The sequence below is a fragment of the Marmota monax genome, unplaced genomic scaffold (assembly GCF_021218885.2).
Source record: "Marmota monax isolate L192 unplaced genomic scaffold, Marmota_monax_Labrador192_F-V1.1 WCK01_AAM20220418_F8-fsc00197, whole genome shotgun sequence".
Lineage (NCBI taxonomy): Eukaryota > Metazoa > Chordata > Mammalia > Rodentia > Sciuridae > Marmota > Marmota monax.
In genome coordinates, this window is record NW_026694815.1 from 2,918,171 (window position 1) to 2,933,802 (window position 15,632).

Consider the following 15,632-nt stretch of genomic DNA (forward strand, 5'->3'; position numbering starts at 1 on the left):
AAGCCATGTGATATAAATAAATTTCTGGTATCAAGAATAAAAATTATATTCCAACATGAGCAGTAGCAAAAGACCAAACAGTGTGACCTTGGGGACTAAAAAGTTTACAAGCAGAAATGCTGAAGATCCAAAAGTAGACAAAGGCCAGATTACAGGGGCTATCCCATGGAACAGCAGACAAGTAGCCCTTTGGGATTAAATATTAGAAATTAATTTTTTAAAAAATTTCATAAAAGTTAATGACTATCTTAGGCTGGGGATATAGCTCAGTGGTAAAGTCTAATATGTGTGAGGGTTTGATTCCCCAGTATCAAAATACACCTTTCACATTCACTGATATTCCACTGTTTATCAAAGGAGAAAACAAAGATTCAATAAGTCAAATGTTAGTCAAATGAGTAAATAAAACGTTAGCTTCCGCCAACTTACTCTACAGTATGTACAAATAAAATGACAGGACAGGGCCACAAGGATGGGAACCTTTCTCTGAAGATTCCTGTGCACATTCCATATTAGACATTTATATGGACATAGCCAATAGAAAATGCTTTGCAAATTTTCAACGATGGTATCAAATAGCCCTCACGTCACAGAAATCTTGGTTTGACATGGCCTTTTCACTTAATTCCTTTGGAATTTCAAATATCAGCAAAATTTTTAAAAAAGAAAAAGTGCTAACATGATCTGAGCTCTCTGAAAGCTCCTATCAGAAATAGAAGTGCCTGAGTGAAGCCAGTAACTCAGTAATAAACTTAACCTGTCTCCTTAAGTTACCGTACCTGGTGGATTTCAATGCATTTGCCAAAAATCAAACTACCATCCGTTTTCACTATATAGCTATGGTACAGAGTTTCAAATCAAATAGGATACACAGAAATCCTTTCACATTAGCCACCGGACAGGGTGTTTCCTCTGTTTAGAAAAAAACAAAAAGTCCAAATAGTGTGCACTCTTGTTGGCCACCAGGAATGAGGTGAGGTGAGGTGAGGACAGACGGGAGGGACCCGGAAGGGAAAGAGGAAGAAAAAGGGTCAGATGGGCAGCGGGTAGTTTACTGCTGTTATTCCAACAGTCCAAAGCTGCAGGCCCAGCCCCAGACGGTGACATCAGCCTGCAGCTGTGCAGAGACCTTTGCTCTGTTTACTGGACTGTAGTGTGCTGTGTGGAGAACAGCTGGGGTGCAACAATTATCACTCACACAAATGGCTGTAGTTTGAATCCACTCTCCTGGGCTCCGAAGGAGACATTTATCTGGCATGAGGACTCCAGAGCTACTTTTAAAGGGATGCACACGTAAACACTGTATAAAGGGTTTGCACAGTGCTTCATCTCTGCAGGGACACACTGTGCAGGGAGGGAGTGGAGGGAAGTCACCCCATGATTTAAGGCCATGGACTTTCCCTGGTACTTATCACAGCACAGGAGACATCTACGACATGCCTATGCTGCCTCCCACTCCTGTCCTCAGTCTTGCTCATTCCCACGCTCAGTTAATCAGACAACCAACTTTTTAAAGAACTTACTACATGAACACAGAATCTACTTGCTGAAGCAAAGGAGGCCTTTTGTCCTTGTTTCAATCATTCTTAGATGGATTTTAAAACACACATATGATTAAAGCCACTGAGGGTCCAGGACCTGGGGGAGAGCTGAGACTTCTGTGCACCCACTTGTAAACTACGAGAGCTTGCTAACAGCCATCTTCCTAAAAATGAGGAATATGGTTTTCAGAATTTACAGAAAAGTCACCGGCTCACTTAAAGAATCATTTCTAAAACGTAACACCAATTAAAGAGCAGAAGTCGATACTTTGACCCCGGGGTACACCACCCCTGAGAAGAATTCTAGGCTGAGGAAAGTACAGGAAAAACTTAAAGAGAGCTGCCCGGATAGTCTGCCTGAGCTACCTGAGCAAGGGAGAAACCTTCCCTAAGAAGTGAAGAAATACCTGAAGCTTTGCTTTTCAAACAATTATTTGCATGACATCTAGAAAAGTTGCCATGCCACAGTCAAGCATAACCCCAGGAAAAAAAAAAAAAAGAGCAGGATTCATCCCTGGTCCTTTAGCAACTGACCCCTATGGAGCAAGAGTCTTCACGGGTTTTTGTAAGGGATGGTTAGATTTATTTTCATCTCAGACAAGTTTCCCTTTGTTGACCAATAAATGTTCTGTTTACAGAGGAGAGTACACACCCATGGCCTGAACATATACTTTTGAAGTGATAAGGAGCTTTCTTAATGATCATTTCACAGAAGCATGTTCCATTATGAGAAAACAACAAAAAATAAAAAATAAAAAAACTTTAAGAACATAAATAAATGCCTTAAGAGAGTACAGCCAAAACACTTAGGTTGAAATCTGTCATACCATTCTGCTATGTGATTTGAGCAAATTACTTAAGCTTTTCAAGCCTGTTTCCTCATTTCTTAAATGGAGGTAATACTAGTGTTTCTCCTATGGGATTAAATAGGCTAACACATGAAGTGCCTGGCCCTGTGCCCGACTTGAGAGTGTGGTAAATGTTACTGTATTATTTCTAGCTGACTCAAATGTGTTTGGAGGGTCCTCAAAGGCATGCTTGGGATTCCGTAACAGTTAAAAAGTCACATTTCTTGTTTGGATTTCCAAAAAAAAAAAAAACCACCAAAAAACATGCATGCATGCCCACAGATGACAGGGAGCTAGTGTAGTAGTGTACCTCCATCTCAAACCTTATCAACTATGGTTGCTCTTGACATCATCTACAACAGAATTTTCCTAGTTTCAGGGGAGGTACGTTCACATGGAAGGTGAGGCAAATTTTTGTGGAGCTACATAAGAAAAAGAAGAGCCAAACAAGATTTCGACTCATTCTCCCCCTGCAGATGCACACCTTCCCTAGGTCCTGGCAAGCCCGCTGGGCTCTTCTCTGCACCACCCATGAGGGAAGTGAGACACCTGGGTCCAACTCTGCTGGTCTGCTTTGAATTCCTCTTTCAATCTCTTTGGCTGACTGGAAACAAGCCACCTGCTCTTAGTTCTGGTCTCCTTCACTCCTTTCTCAAACAGCACACAGTTGGTATAATTCTCGGCATAACTTTATCTGACTTCTGTCCCCACCCTCAGAACCAAGAACAGATACACTACCTTCTACCGTAGTAGTGTGATTACTTCGTAATATCATACTGAAGAGAAATCCTACTGAACCCTTCCAGGGCCAGTAATGATGTTGGTGACTCTTAAAGCAGGGTGGGCTCTTTTAAAACTGGAGGTAATAGTATTCAACGAAGTATCCAATAAGCACCTTTTTTTTGGTACCAGGGATTGAACCTAGGGGCACTTGATCACTGAGCCACATCCCACCCCTTTTTTAAACATTTTATTTAGATACAGGGTCTTGCTGTGTAACTTAGGGCATCACTAAATTACTGAGGCTGGCTTTGAACTCGAAATCCTCCTGCCTCAGCCTCCTGAGCCACTGGGATTATAGGCCAATAAGCACTTTTTGAAAAGCACATTGATACTTTGTGGGAAGGCAGTCTTCTGTAGAACAATAAAGAGTTGAGGCCTAGACCATCAGACATATAGGCTTTTCCAACTTCCTGGGCTTCTAGGTTGTGATTAACAAGGTAGGAATGAATACCACCTATTCTGCCAACCTTATAGTTTATTTAGAGAAATACATAGTTACTATTAAATTTTGTGGAGTCTTCACAGACTGTGGAATGATACCTAATCACAAGAGCTCCACGATTTACTTCCTCAAAAGTACTTTTGTTTTTCCCACATGACCCAACAAATCTGGCAGACATGTGCTAGACGAGGGTTTTTTGTAAATTTCAGAATTAGCTGCAAAGGTTTTTCTCATGGCTCTTGGGCATAATACCCATGAATTGACATGAACCAATTTCAAAGTCTTCCACTGATCATAACTTACAAGAAATTGATTTTTACAAGATGCCTGCACTATCAAATCAACTCTCCCATAAATAAGACCCATCTTTAAAACTCAGTTCAGACTTTACAAAGGGTTCTTATGTTTTTGAAAAGCACATTGATACTTTGTTCTTATGTTTATTTTTCATTTAATATAATAATACTTTGAGTTGATAAATAGCTATTCCCACAAATCTCATTTTATCAAAGAGGGAGCTAAAATGTCAGACTTCAGTGGAGACCTCAAAAGCCTTTGAGTACTATAGCACAAAACACCAAATAGGATCTGACCCGCTATTTCCCAAGTCTGAGATGCAGAAGAGAGAAGTTAACTTAGACCTATAATGGACACCTCAAGGAATTAAGAGCTTAATTATCTTGTGGAGGTGCTGAAAGACTGAAAGATCAGTCTTGGCGCGGGGAAAAAAGTACCTTTGAGGAAGCAAATCCTGGAGCTCTTGTGATTAGGTATCATTCCATGGACAGTTAAAAATGATCTTTTCCCCCTTCCCCCTACACTGATTAGTTCTGACGAGAAGTCTTACTGGCAGGTGGGTGATGACTGGGCCCAGTCAGCCTATCTTCTACCTCCTGACACAAGGCCAGCTGGGCCTCCAAGGAGACTGCAGGTTCTTCCTGCCAGTGCTCGCTCTTCCTCCTACCATGAAGACAGGTCAGAAAAGGCTTTGTTGGTTTTCAGTTCATTCACTGGCCAACGACAGGCTGCAAAACAGATGCTCTTCTTTTCACAACAGCAGACAGACATCCCATGTGCAAATGAAAACATCTAGGAATGAAAGTGGATCCCAGACGAAAGCATGGCCTGGTAACTGGCAGTGTACTCCACAGTGCAGGCCTGAGGAAAAGGAGCTGGACTTGGAAGAAACCATGTTACAATCAAGAGAATTAATTTAGTGTGAATAGAAATGTGATTTCAAGTCAGTCGCAAGCTACTCTGCCTGTCCTCCCTGATGAATCATTGTTTAGGGTACAAGGGTAAACAGCACTGGTAAAAGTCTATGTCATGCATAAAATCTGGAGGCCTGTTTACAGGCATGGAGCAAGGTGATATCACTCTTACTATGCTTACTTGATTTCTTTTTTAACATAAAAGAAACAACTTTCTAGATAGTGAGTGCACTGTCAAAGTATAGACCTGGGAGAACCTATGTCAGAATCAACTGGGTGATTATTAAAAGCGCAGATTCTTGGGCGCCATCCCAAGTCCACTGAGTCAGAATTAATGGGCGTGAGAACTGGGAGTCTCATTTTAAGCACGTCTGTTTCATTATACAATGAAGTTTGAGAACTATGCTCTAGACAAATGATGCTAAATTAGGAAAACCAAAAGGTGAGAGTCTGGAGTTAAGACAAGAACTAGGACAAAGAGGAACACTCAGGAGCTTTCAAAAACAGACACCAGTGCTAACATTTCACATTACTGCAGGTGAAACAACACGGTTTTTTACTGATAAATGTGGCTGGCCAAAGTCCAAATTTAGGACAGATATAGATAAGAATGAGCTAAATTTGAGGTGTCTATCAACTCCATCTTCAACTCAGCCAGATAAAGTACTCTGCTTGGTGTATACTTAGTTTTCATTTCACTGATAGACATTTCATTAAAGTCTACTTTAAAAAAAAAAAAATCACTTCTGGAATTTTGTAACGCAAAACTGACTTAGCTATATGAAGAGTTTTTAAGTTCACAACCTTGTTAAACCAAACTTATAGCCAGAACTAGGACAGGGAAAGAATTAACACATTCCATGGGGTGTGAGCTAGTCTGAAGTTCAGAGCCACTGGGTAAGTGTTGATCTGTTTACTACTTTTGACAACTTACTTTTTAAAAGTAGATAACAAGACATTCTAATAATACTGTACTTCTTAAACTTTCTATCAGAAGAAAAAGTTCCAAAAGTTCAATGCAAAATGCAAACTAGCATTTATTTCAAAGGATTTTCCCATGTTTTTCATGAAGCTTTCCTGTTGTGATTGACTTGGGTTTTTAACCCAACCGCTTTGCTTCTGAGCAATTTGGCCTTAGGAAAGGGCTCACTTTGTTGGAGTTTTGTTTTATTTTTATAAAATGCAAACTACTTATAGAGCTGAACATTGTTTCTTGGGAATAAATAATAAATGTTACAGCCATACCCATCTCATAACTTTTACACACAGAGGGCAAAATTAACTAATCTTTTACATACTATGGGAATTATAGAAGTGTTTAATGAACTAAGGGTTAGTTCATAAAAACAGAAACAAGTAGGACTAACATAAAATTATGTGAGAGTTAAGCTGTTAGTTCTTATGGCTGAAAAGTAATTTGTAATGCAAAATACCTTTCTCTATTGACAGATGAAAACATGTGATCCCAAGGACTGACTTTAAAGAACAACAGAAACCCCTAATAGATCATAATGATGGCCCTCTATACACCAGTTTTCATGCAATACAGCTCTAGAAAGAATCAGGATGACACATTTACCCTCTCTCTGAGGCAAAATATCTGCTGTGGGTGTAGACCATTAAATTTAACTATTCAAAATGATCTGCTAATTAACTGGGATTATCAGACACAATGTGTCCAAGAAAATTATATTTTACCTTTATTATTATTTATTTATTATTATTCACTCCTAAAGACAGAAATGTAGCTCTCAAAACAATTCATAAGAAAACATTTGTGCATAAAACCCATCAACTGTGTACCAAAAGGAGAAAACCCCCTTTCCCTAGCTCCCATCCTCAGTAACAAAATCCCCTCATTCACTACGGTCTAGGTACTGGGTATGTGCCAGGCACAAGGTGGCAGAACTACAAAAAAAAAAAAAAATGAAGGCGATAGTAACCTTGCCTTTGAAGAGCTCATAGTTCTGGACAGCGAGAGGAGATCTATAAACAAACAACTGTCAGAACAGAGTCTTCAGTGTGGATAAAGCACCCTGAAGGGCATAGGAAAAGTGAAATTCACTTGCTTAAAACATTTGAGTGAAACTCCCCTGAAGGCAAGGTATTTTAGCTGGGACTTAAAACATGAGAAAACGAAGAGGCAAGAATAGAAGGGTGGTAGAAAGAGGAGGAAGCACCGCAGGCAGAGAGGGTAACACATGCAGGAGCAGTGGACAGAGGCCGAGTAAACCCGGGCCAGGGCCTGGAAAGGAGGTGTGAAGCAAGGAGAAAGAGCAGCATGTGAGGAAGAGAGCTGGGGGCCTAGAGGCAAGGCAACCTGTTGGGTGGCCACTGCAATATCATCTAGATAAGAAACTATGGCACTTATATTAGAACAGTGGCAGCCGGAATGCTAGGGAAGGATGTAGTACTTAGGACTCAGACTGCCACACGGGCAGAGCACGGGAAAAGGAGGGTGATCATTCATTAGCTTGGGTGGAAAGTGAATCAGTAATGCCACCACAGGCTGAGTGAGGAATGTGTTTGAATGAGGAAAGACTGCAGAGAATCTGGAAGCCTAAGAAGGTTTAATCACAGTGGACTGGCTCACCTAGAGGCAGCCCTAGAGGAAGAAGAATACCTACAGCTTAGGAGGGAAAGGGCTAGGAAAATACACCTGTGAGTCATGGTTGTATAGCATGGAGGTGAAACCAGGGGAATGGATGAGGAAACCCACTGACTGCAAGGCTATTTAACAGGTAAGTCAGTCTGTGGTAAACCCACTTGACAGATTTTCCCATAATGCAGGCTTATCAGGCAAAAATGGAAAAATACTGTACCTGTTAAGTTAAAAAGATCAGAGGATACACACAGTAATAGGGATGCATCTTAAAAACATGATACTGTGTGAATGAAGCCTGACACAAAAAATGAGAATACTATGTATTTTCGTTCACCTGAAATTCTAGAATAGACAGCACTAACCTATGTTGATAAAAAATAAGTGTTTGCTTCTGATGGATGGGGTGGTCCCCCTGAAATAGGGCACAAGGGATTTCCTGGGATCACAGAACTGTTCTATGTCTTGACAAGGATATAGGTTATATGAGAATATGTTTATCAAGTTGGACAGAATAACAGAAATGCTGCTGTATGTAAATTATACCTAAATTTTAAAACCAGAGCACAAAGCTGTATATATTCATCTAAACAAAAACAAGGAACTATGCAAATATAAAAGTTATAGTTGGATAGTGGAACTAGGGGCTATTTTCTTCTTGATTAAAAATTTTGTTTTCAAAAAAAATAAAATAAAATAAAAATTTTGTTTTCATACAAGTTTCTTAAATAACAAAGGAACTTTGAAACCTCAAATGCCAATAATATTTATCAATTACTCAGGAAAATGCGAAGCATATTATAACCCCCACCCCACCCCTTGCAGGAAGCAGGAAAGAATCTATATAATTTAGGGCTCTACTATTTGAATATACTAGGAGAACACAAGATAGAGCAGATACATTGGTGTAAAATCTCAAGGGGTCGCTGGAATGAGGGGATCCCCACGGTTTCTTTCTGGGCTTTTTTGAAGAGTTATTGCAGAAGCAAATAGCCAATCATTCCATGAAGGTGTGTGGCTCAGATGGCAGAAACATGCAGGCTGCGGTGGAGGGAAGCTACCTTAGCTTGGTGGGGACAAAATGAGGCATTAGATTCTCAAGGTCAAAAGCACAGCTCTACTTGGGCTTCAGTGCCTCTCAGTTTATGAGTTGTCTTTATTCTCTGCAGTGCATAGTAGTTTGGGAACCTGGTCTCAGTTTTCATAGAGAAAGTAAAGAAAATTCACCCTGTTGGAGATCGACACCAATGACCTCACATCATCTTGGAGGGAAAGGTGGATACTGCACTCATGAGGATGATGGCAGCTCTCTCTTCTTGAGTTTCCTATCATGGGCCAGGTGCTATGCCATTGTTTCTTATATGTTACTATTTTATTCATGCTACACAATAGGCCAGAAAAATATCAACTTTCATATCACCAACAAAGAATCTGTACTCAAAGAAGTCAGGTAATGTCTAAGGATTGGAAGGACAAACTGCCAAGCTAATATCTCTACACATTAAACTCCACCATCAGGAAAGGATGGGTCAGGTCTCACTTCCATTTGAGTCTAAGGAGCCTGTCCTGAGGTATTTCTGATAACATTTCATCTAATTACTATTCCTACCTGCAGTATGGTTTATGCCCTTACAAAATGGCAAATGTGGTCAATCACTACCCAGCTGGAAAACTGCATATATCTCAATACCTATTATTTAATGGCAGTTAACACTTGGTGGGAGATACTTTACAAAGTATCATTACCCCCATGTGATTCTCATAACCACCCTGAGGGCAGACAATCACTACTGCCATTTTACAGAGAATGAAACTGGGACAGCAGAGACAGACGTTACTTGCTCTAGGTCACTCAGCTACTACGGATTTGAACAAGGACACACGTGACAACACAGTCCTTGCTTGGTGCTCTTCTTGACTGCCTCAAAATTTAAAACAAGCTTTAAACTCTGTTATGTAAACCTATCATTTTCCATCTCAGTTCAGGCTAAAACCAACAATCCAACTGTGTGCTCTGAGATGTTCTTCCTGGCCGGTTTTATCACAAGTGTTTAAGGGATCATCTTCTCTTCCCTGACAGAACCAAACATTTTCAAATTCTTTATGCTGCTACTTGAGCAGTTCTGCTGGATTCAACAGCAGCAATGACACATTCCCAGAGATGGACCTTAGGTGACAGGAGGATATGGCCAGGCTACCCACTGCATCCCGACACTCTGGCAGCAGAGGAACAGCACACCTAGACACACTCTCCCAATCACAGATGGAAGGTGAGAGTGGGTACAAACTGATGGCTACTTCCTGATGATGTGATTGACTGGAGGTGCCGAGTACTGCACCCCAGTTTAAATTGCTTAATTGTGCCATCCACTAAAAGGCAAAAAGAGGATCCCCCATTCAAGAAGAGTGAATGAGCACAGTGTTCCATTCTTGTTCCTCCTTGCCTTAAAGAGAGGTTGAAATGTGAAACACTAGGTAGGCTCAGCTCCACCTTCACTGGGGTACAATGAATGCTAAACACACAGAAAGGCCTCTTTCCTGATGTTCTAACTCTGTATCCATTACATTACTTAAGGCACAAATGCAAATTAAGGTGGCCATCTGTGTAAGCAAAAGGGCAGCAGTCAGGTAACATGGCAGGAAGCCCTCAGAAACACCTCTCAGCTGTGGTTTCCCTGAATGCTTTCACTAGAACTGTCAAGTCTTTGGGGTTCTGAAGTTTCATTTGTCTTAAGATTACTTTCCCATAAAGGGTACTTCATGTCCACAGCCTAAAACAAGGTCAAGACTGTTGCTTTGGCCAGATACTATGATCCAGGGAGTTAGCCAGGAGTTTGTCCTCCCTCCTCTTGGAGGGTGGAAAGAGAAAAGTAACATGAAGAGCAAGTCTTGACCCTCTAGGCTCTGCCCTTCAATTCTTGCCCTGGTTGGACTTGGCATGGTGACAGTGGTTGTTTCAAAGAGTTTCGGTTCAGCAAATTAGACTGGCAATGCTTAAACTCTGGTCTTTTCCAAAGAAAAACAGGCAGATTGTCTTATATCTGGATGTGCATAATTTGCTCTTCTAGCTGTTACCTTTGCATTACTTATACTCATACCTACCCATGCTTCCAGTGCTGGCACACACAGAAAACTACGAAGGGCAAGGAAGGCAGCTTTTGGATGGACAGCTCCAGGCATGATTGGCGCTAAAGTAGGAAGCCAGTTCTCTAGGCTGAGGAGCCCCACAAACAGGGGATCCCTAAGCAGTCCAGCTCACTCTTACACAGTAGCTGAGGCAGAAAAGGCAGTATTGTCTCTATCCCATGAACCCTGAGGACCTCTAGGACAGACCTGAACTAAAATAGTCTTGCCTTGAACAGCAGGAGTGGGTGTTGAGCCATTCAGACATGGCTCCCTGTGGAGTTGGGCAATTATTCACCCTTAGCACTATCCAAATCGTAAGATCAAAATAGAATATGCCTTTTTCAGATGGATGGTCCTGACAAGCAGCACCCTTTTAACTATAAACTCACTACTCACAAGCCATCCTTAGGAAGTGTAATGTAATTGCTGTTATCAAAGGGAATTTCCTCAATATTCTTTCATATGAAAAGTGGTTCAGAAAAAGAAAATGATGATGGAATTATTTAACGGGAATTCAAGCGATTAAAAAAATTATTCTGTCTCTCTCTCTCTCAGCAAGAGACATGTTTTGGTCATCAGAGGCTCTGCTAGGCTTTAGTGAGATCAGTGCCAGGAATTCTGTGAACTTGAGGTCAAGCTGCCAAGATTCAAAAGAAATGTCGATAGTAAGTGTTTGCACAGATACTGGAGTGGGAGAGCTGACAACTGCCAGTGTGCAACTCCAGACACCATGCAGACAGGAAGTCCAAATTCTCCAACCTTCCCCTCACCCCATACAATGTAACACCACCACAAAAAAAGAAAAAAGAGGCTCTTACCTAGCTCTCCCCTGAGGTTCACAAGTTCTTGAGATAGGGTTTTGTGTTGTTTCAGTACTTCCTCCCGCTGTGGAAAACACACATCAAGTTACTAATGTTTTCAAGAGGGTCCTTTGCAGTAAGGTACACATTTGTTATCACTAGGAAAACGAGACCCAAGATCGGGAAGCCAAGATGTGAATCATTTCAGCTAAATTGTGTGTGTTGTTTAACACAACACACACACACACACACACACACACACACGTCCTTAGTTGTAAAGGAAATTCGTGTTTTAAAAATCTGTATTTTCTCAGGTCCTCATGAAACTTTCCTTTGAGGAACTGAATTGCTCATTTAAAAAAATATTTGCTCAAGAGTCAATGCTTCTGGGCTGATCCATACAGCCTTTCAGCTAATGCATACTGTACTTAGGAGAAAACACATTCTCCTTCCCACGGGCAATAAAAGGCCTAATCAGTTTAAGATAAATATTTAATGTTCTAAACATAGGCTTTTATATATACTTTGTCCTATATTTACAAATAAAAAAGTTTTGTTACAAGGGCAATCCTTTACTTCTAAATGAGACCAAAAAAAAAAAAAAAGTTTGTTACAAAGCTACAACAACAAAAAAGTAAGCATTTAAAGACAAATTAAAATTGAATTTATCCAGCTACACACGAGTTTTGAAAGATTATTATATCTTAGAGCAGCTATAATTCTAAATAGATGTTAAAGAAACGAAGCAAAAGAAACAGGCAGCTGTTTCAGCATTAAAAAGGCAACAATCAACTTTGCGATACAGAATAATTTTTAAGTTCCCAGCAACTCGTACCAGTCACAGAGCCACACATACTTACACACAGTCATCAGACATAGTTCCTTACAAGGTGGATTCCCTACTATCAGGGCGTAACTAAGGAAGACATACAATTTCCAAGCTCTGTGAAAATGCCCTCGCTAGGATGGCCCCAGAGGTAGCTCCCACCGCATCTTGATTGCAGTATTGCAGAGATCATAAGATCCAGCCTTTGCAGGCAAGAGTTGCTTGTCATTCAAAGCATTTCCCTGATTCCAGACACCCTCTGCCCTAGTCCCTGACATTCTTCCAGAAAAGCACTATAAACAAATACTAATTACCCTTGTTGCTGCACATGGAGAATAGAGGCACATTTTGCTGCTGGGGCAGCCCATTTTCCAGCTTCTGTCTCCAACTCCCCACCCCCTGCACTGTCCAAGAAGTGCACAGGTGGCTGTGCCACCCACCAGTCGGGTCTGTCTACATTCAAAGCTCTACCAGGAGGAGCGCCATTGGCCCTGGTGGCCTTCCTGAACGTCCTGCAGGTTACCGTATGCCTCAGACTCCTCTCTCCCCACAGAAGCTGATACTGCAGCTTCTGCCTTTGGCACAAGCAGCCTGTGATTACTTAAAGCCACAGCCCTTCATTTATGAAAAACGAGAGCCAGACATTAGACTGATCGATTGCCACTTACTTAAATATCAGCTGGGATGGTGGAAACAAAAACTGACCCTTCTGCATGGATAATGGAGTTATTTTTAGATTTGTGAGCCTTGTTACTCCCCTCTCTAATTGAGGTCATTAGATTATCACACTTGCTAATAAAGAAGGGAAACCTGTTCCTCAAAACCCATAAACTAAATGAGGTTATGAACTAGGCGAAGGGCAATGAAAGGGGCCATGTTGTGCTGTAGAATTTTACATGATGTTGTAAAATGAATGGAGTTTCTCTCAAAATTTGATTCGATTACATAGGACACAGACCATTGATGAATTTTTTTCCTCTTTTTTTATTGGTGCATTATACATAACAGTGGGATTTATTGTTACATTCTTGTACATGTGCACAATATGAGTTTAAAAGTGTGCAGATTCAAGATTTTGAGGTCATTTCTATTTTATCACTTTTATTTTGCACTAGTCTCTCACAACTCAGTTAAGGAAATTAACACTCCTATGAATGGATAACAGTGACCAAGACTGAAGAAACATTTTATTCATTGAGAACATTTTAGCCTTAATGGTATCCTAAATGCCTGAATTTTAAAAAATGTGGTATTATTTTGAAATAACCAATCAGTAATTCCAAGTTTTAAAAATAATAAATAGGGCTGTGGGTGTAGCTCAGTGGCAGAGGGCTTGCCTAGCACTAGAGTTCAATCCCCAGCACTGCAAATAAAAAAGTAATTGTTAGGAAAGCAATCAACTGGGATAATAATGGAAGAAATAATTTAAAATGTATATATAATTTTAAAAATATGTTCTTAATCTCAATTTCAGCCTTAATTTTGTTTGGTAATCTACTTTGGATAAACGGTAGTACGTTTTGTCCCTGGTTATATTTATTAAGAAAGAGAAATACATAGTTACTATTAAACTTTGTAGAGTCTTCACAGACTGGAATGATACCTAATCACAAGAGTTCCAGGATTTGCTTCCTCAAAAGTACTTTTGTTTTTTTCCACATGACCCAAGAAATCTGGCAGACATGTGGTAGACAAGGGTCTTTTGTAAATTTCAGAATTAGCTGCAAAGGCTTTTCTCATTACTCTTGGGCATTATACCCATGAACTGACATGAACCAATTTCAAAGTCAGAAGACAGCTTTATTAGATACCACAAGTGATCCTGAAGCAGTCAGGCAGGGGAATGAAGCTCTGGGAGTGGGCATCACCCAGTGAGCCTGGGCTACATCCCCCTGAACTCAATCCCTTGCCTCATTTGGGTGGAACTTTCTTGAGTGTCTTCCCCTCAATAAATATGGCTTAAGGCATGCTCGCTGTCGCTCTTGTCCTCCTCTCTTGCTTCCCTTGTGGGAGCTGGGGCCAATGAGACATCGCTGAACCCCAAGAAAAAGATATTTTCTCTGTCTCAGTGCCAACCCAATTCACCTGGAGTGACCCTGACTGATAAGTCACATGTGGTGGCACCCCTCTCTGGATGCCTGACCTTCTTTACCTGTTACAGAAACCTTCTGGGAATGCTAAATGCCAGCCAGAGACACCATCCCCTACCCCAAATGTGCTTCTGAATTGGTTGGCAAGTTGTTACTCATTACCAATTAGCTAAGCATTTTTCATAGCACATGCTTAAAAAAAAAAAAATTAAGAAACTTAAGGTCTCTGCCTTCAAGGCTCCTGGATCCTGGGTGGAACTAAAATGTCCAGGCCCAACTCTTTGGTTATCAATCAAAACAGATGACCTCATCTGAGGGGAAGCAGTACAGGATAATGGAAAAACTGAAGGCTTTAAATATGATATTTATGTGAAATGCCAACCACAGGGCCCATACCATAACAGACACAAAAAATGTGTTCATTTCTGCCTGACTTCCTTGGTAGCTTGCCCTTTAAATGTATTCATCCTTTACTTGCTGATAAAATATATTTTGTCAGATTCTGATTCACTGCTTTTCTTCAGATATTCCCAGATCAGTGTTTACGTCTTAGCTAATGAACTCCAGATAACAGGTTTATTTGATTCTCTTGTTACTGTAACCGCAGACACACACACACACAGGAAAAAAACTAAAGGGGGAATCTGGATAGAAAAATGCTTTTATACTCATGCATTAAACATATGAAATACTCCAAGAAAAAATATGGATTCACCATAATTTAATTAAGGGTCCCTGGGACACAGGCACTTAGTGTCTGGCTGTGGTCCCATCAGTGTGCCTGAATTCTGCTAGCTACTGAGAAGTATCAACAGCACAGGATCTTGCAGGGAAAAAAAAAAAAAGCCCACATCAGACAGCTCTGATGTGGCCATGTCTGACCTCCCCAAGGGCCACACAGTGAATTTGTCAGTATGGCTACTTTTTTTTTTTTTTTTTTTTTAATCTGAGGCAATTTTACTTAAAGTAGACTCTTAGCATCACTCAAGATTCACCTTTGTTTAGTTACTAGTCTAGGCTAAATTTGAAGGCACTTAAAATAAGAGATTGTGGGGAGGGGTAGAATTCAATTTTCTCTAGGTTACCTAGAAACCTACACAGACCCTTTTAAAAAGACACTGGGATTACTACCATCACAATCTTGTTGGCTTTGGCTGTCAGTGTAGGATACTGTACAGCCATTCCAGGATGAACCAAGAATGAGAACAAACTGAAGATAATGATGTGTATTCTGAGAAACAGAGGGTGTAACATAAGTTTCCAGAATGATGAGACATTTATTAGAACTTCTAACGAAGGTGTAATGAAATGTGTCTGCATTGTTGAATAGACTTGCAACAGAAGGATAAGAGATAGTTCTGGG

At 40.6% G+C, this 15,632-nt stretch overlaps 1 protein-coding gene across 6 annotated transcripts in view; it reads right to left on the reverse strand.

Annotated features, from left to right (window-relative positions):
- Positions 1-15,632, reverse strand: part of Mtus1 (microtubule associated scaffold protein 1) — a 141,980-nt gene that overhangs the window by 14,231 nt on the left and 112,117 nt on the right. For 5 of the 6 annotated variants that reach the window (XM_046425956.2, XM_046425957.2, XM_046425955.2 and 2 more), the window contains one exon: positions 11,372-11,438. In XM_046425956.2, coding sequence (XP_046281912.1) covers positions 11,372-11,438 — 67 coding nt within the window. Of the gene's footprint in view, positions 1-11,371; positions 11,439-12,493; positions 12,706-15,632 lie in introns of those variants that run through there. The other variant, XM_046425959.2, reaches the window with a different exon arrangement.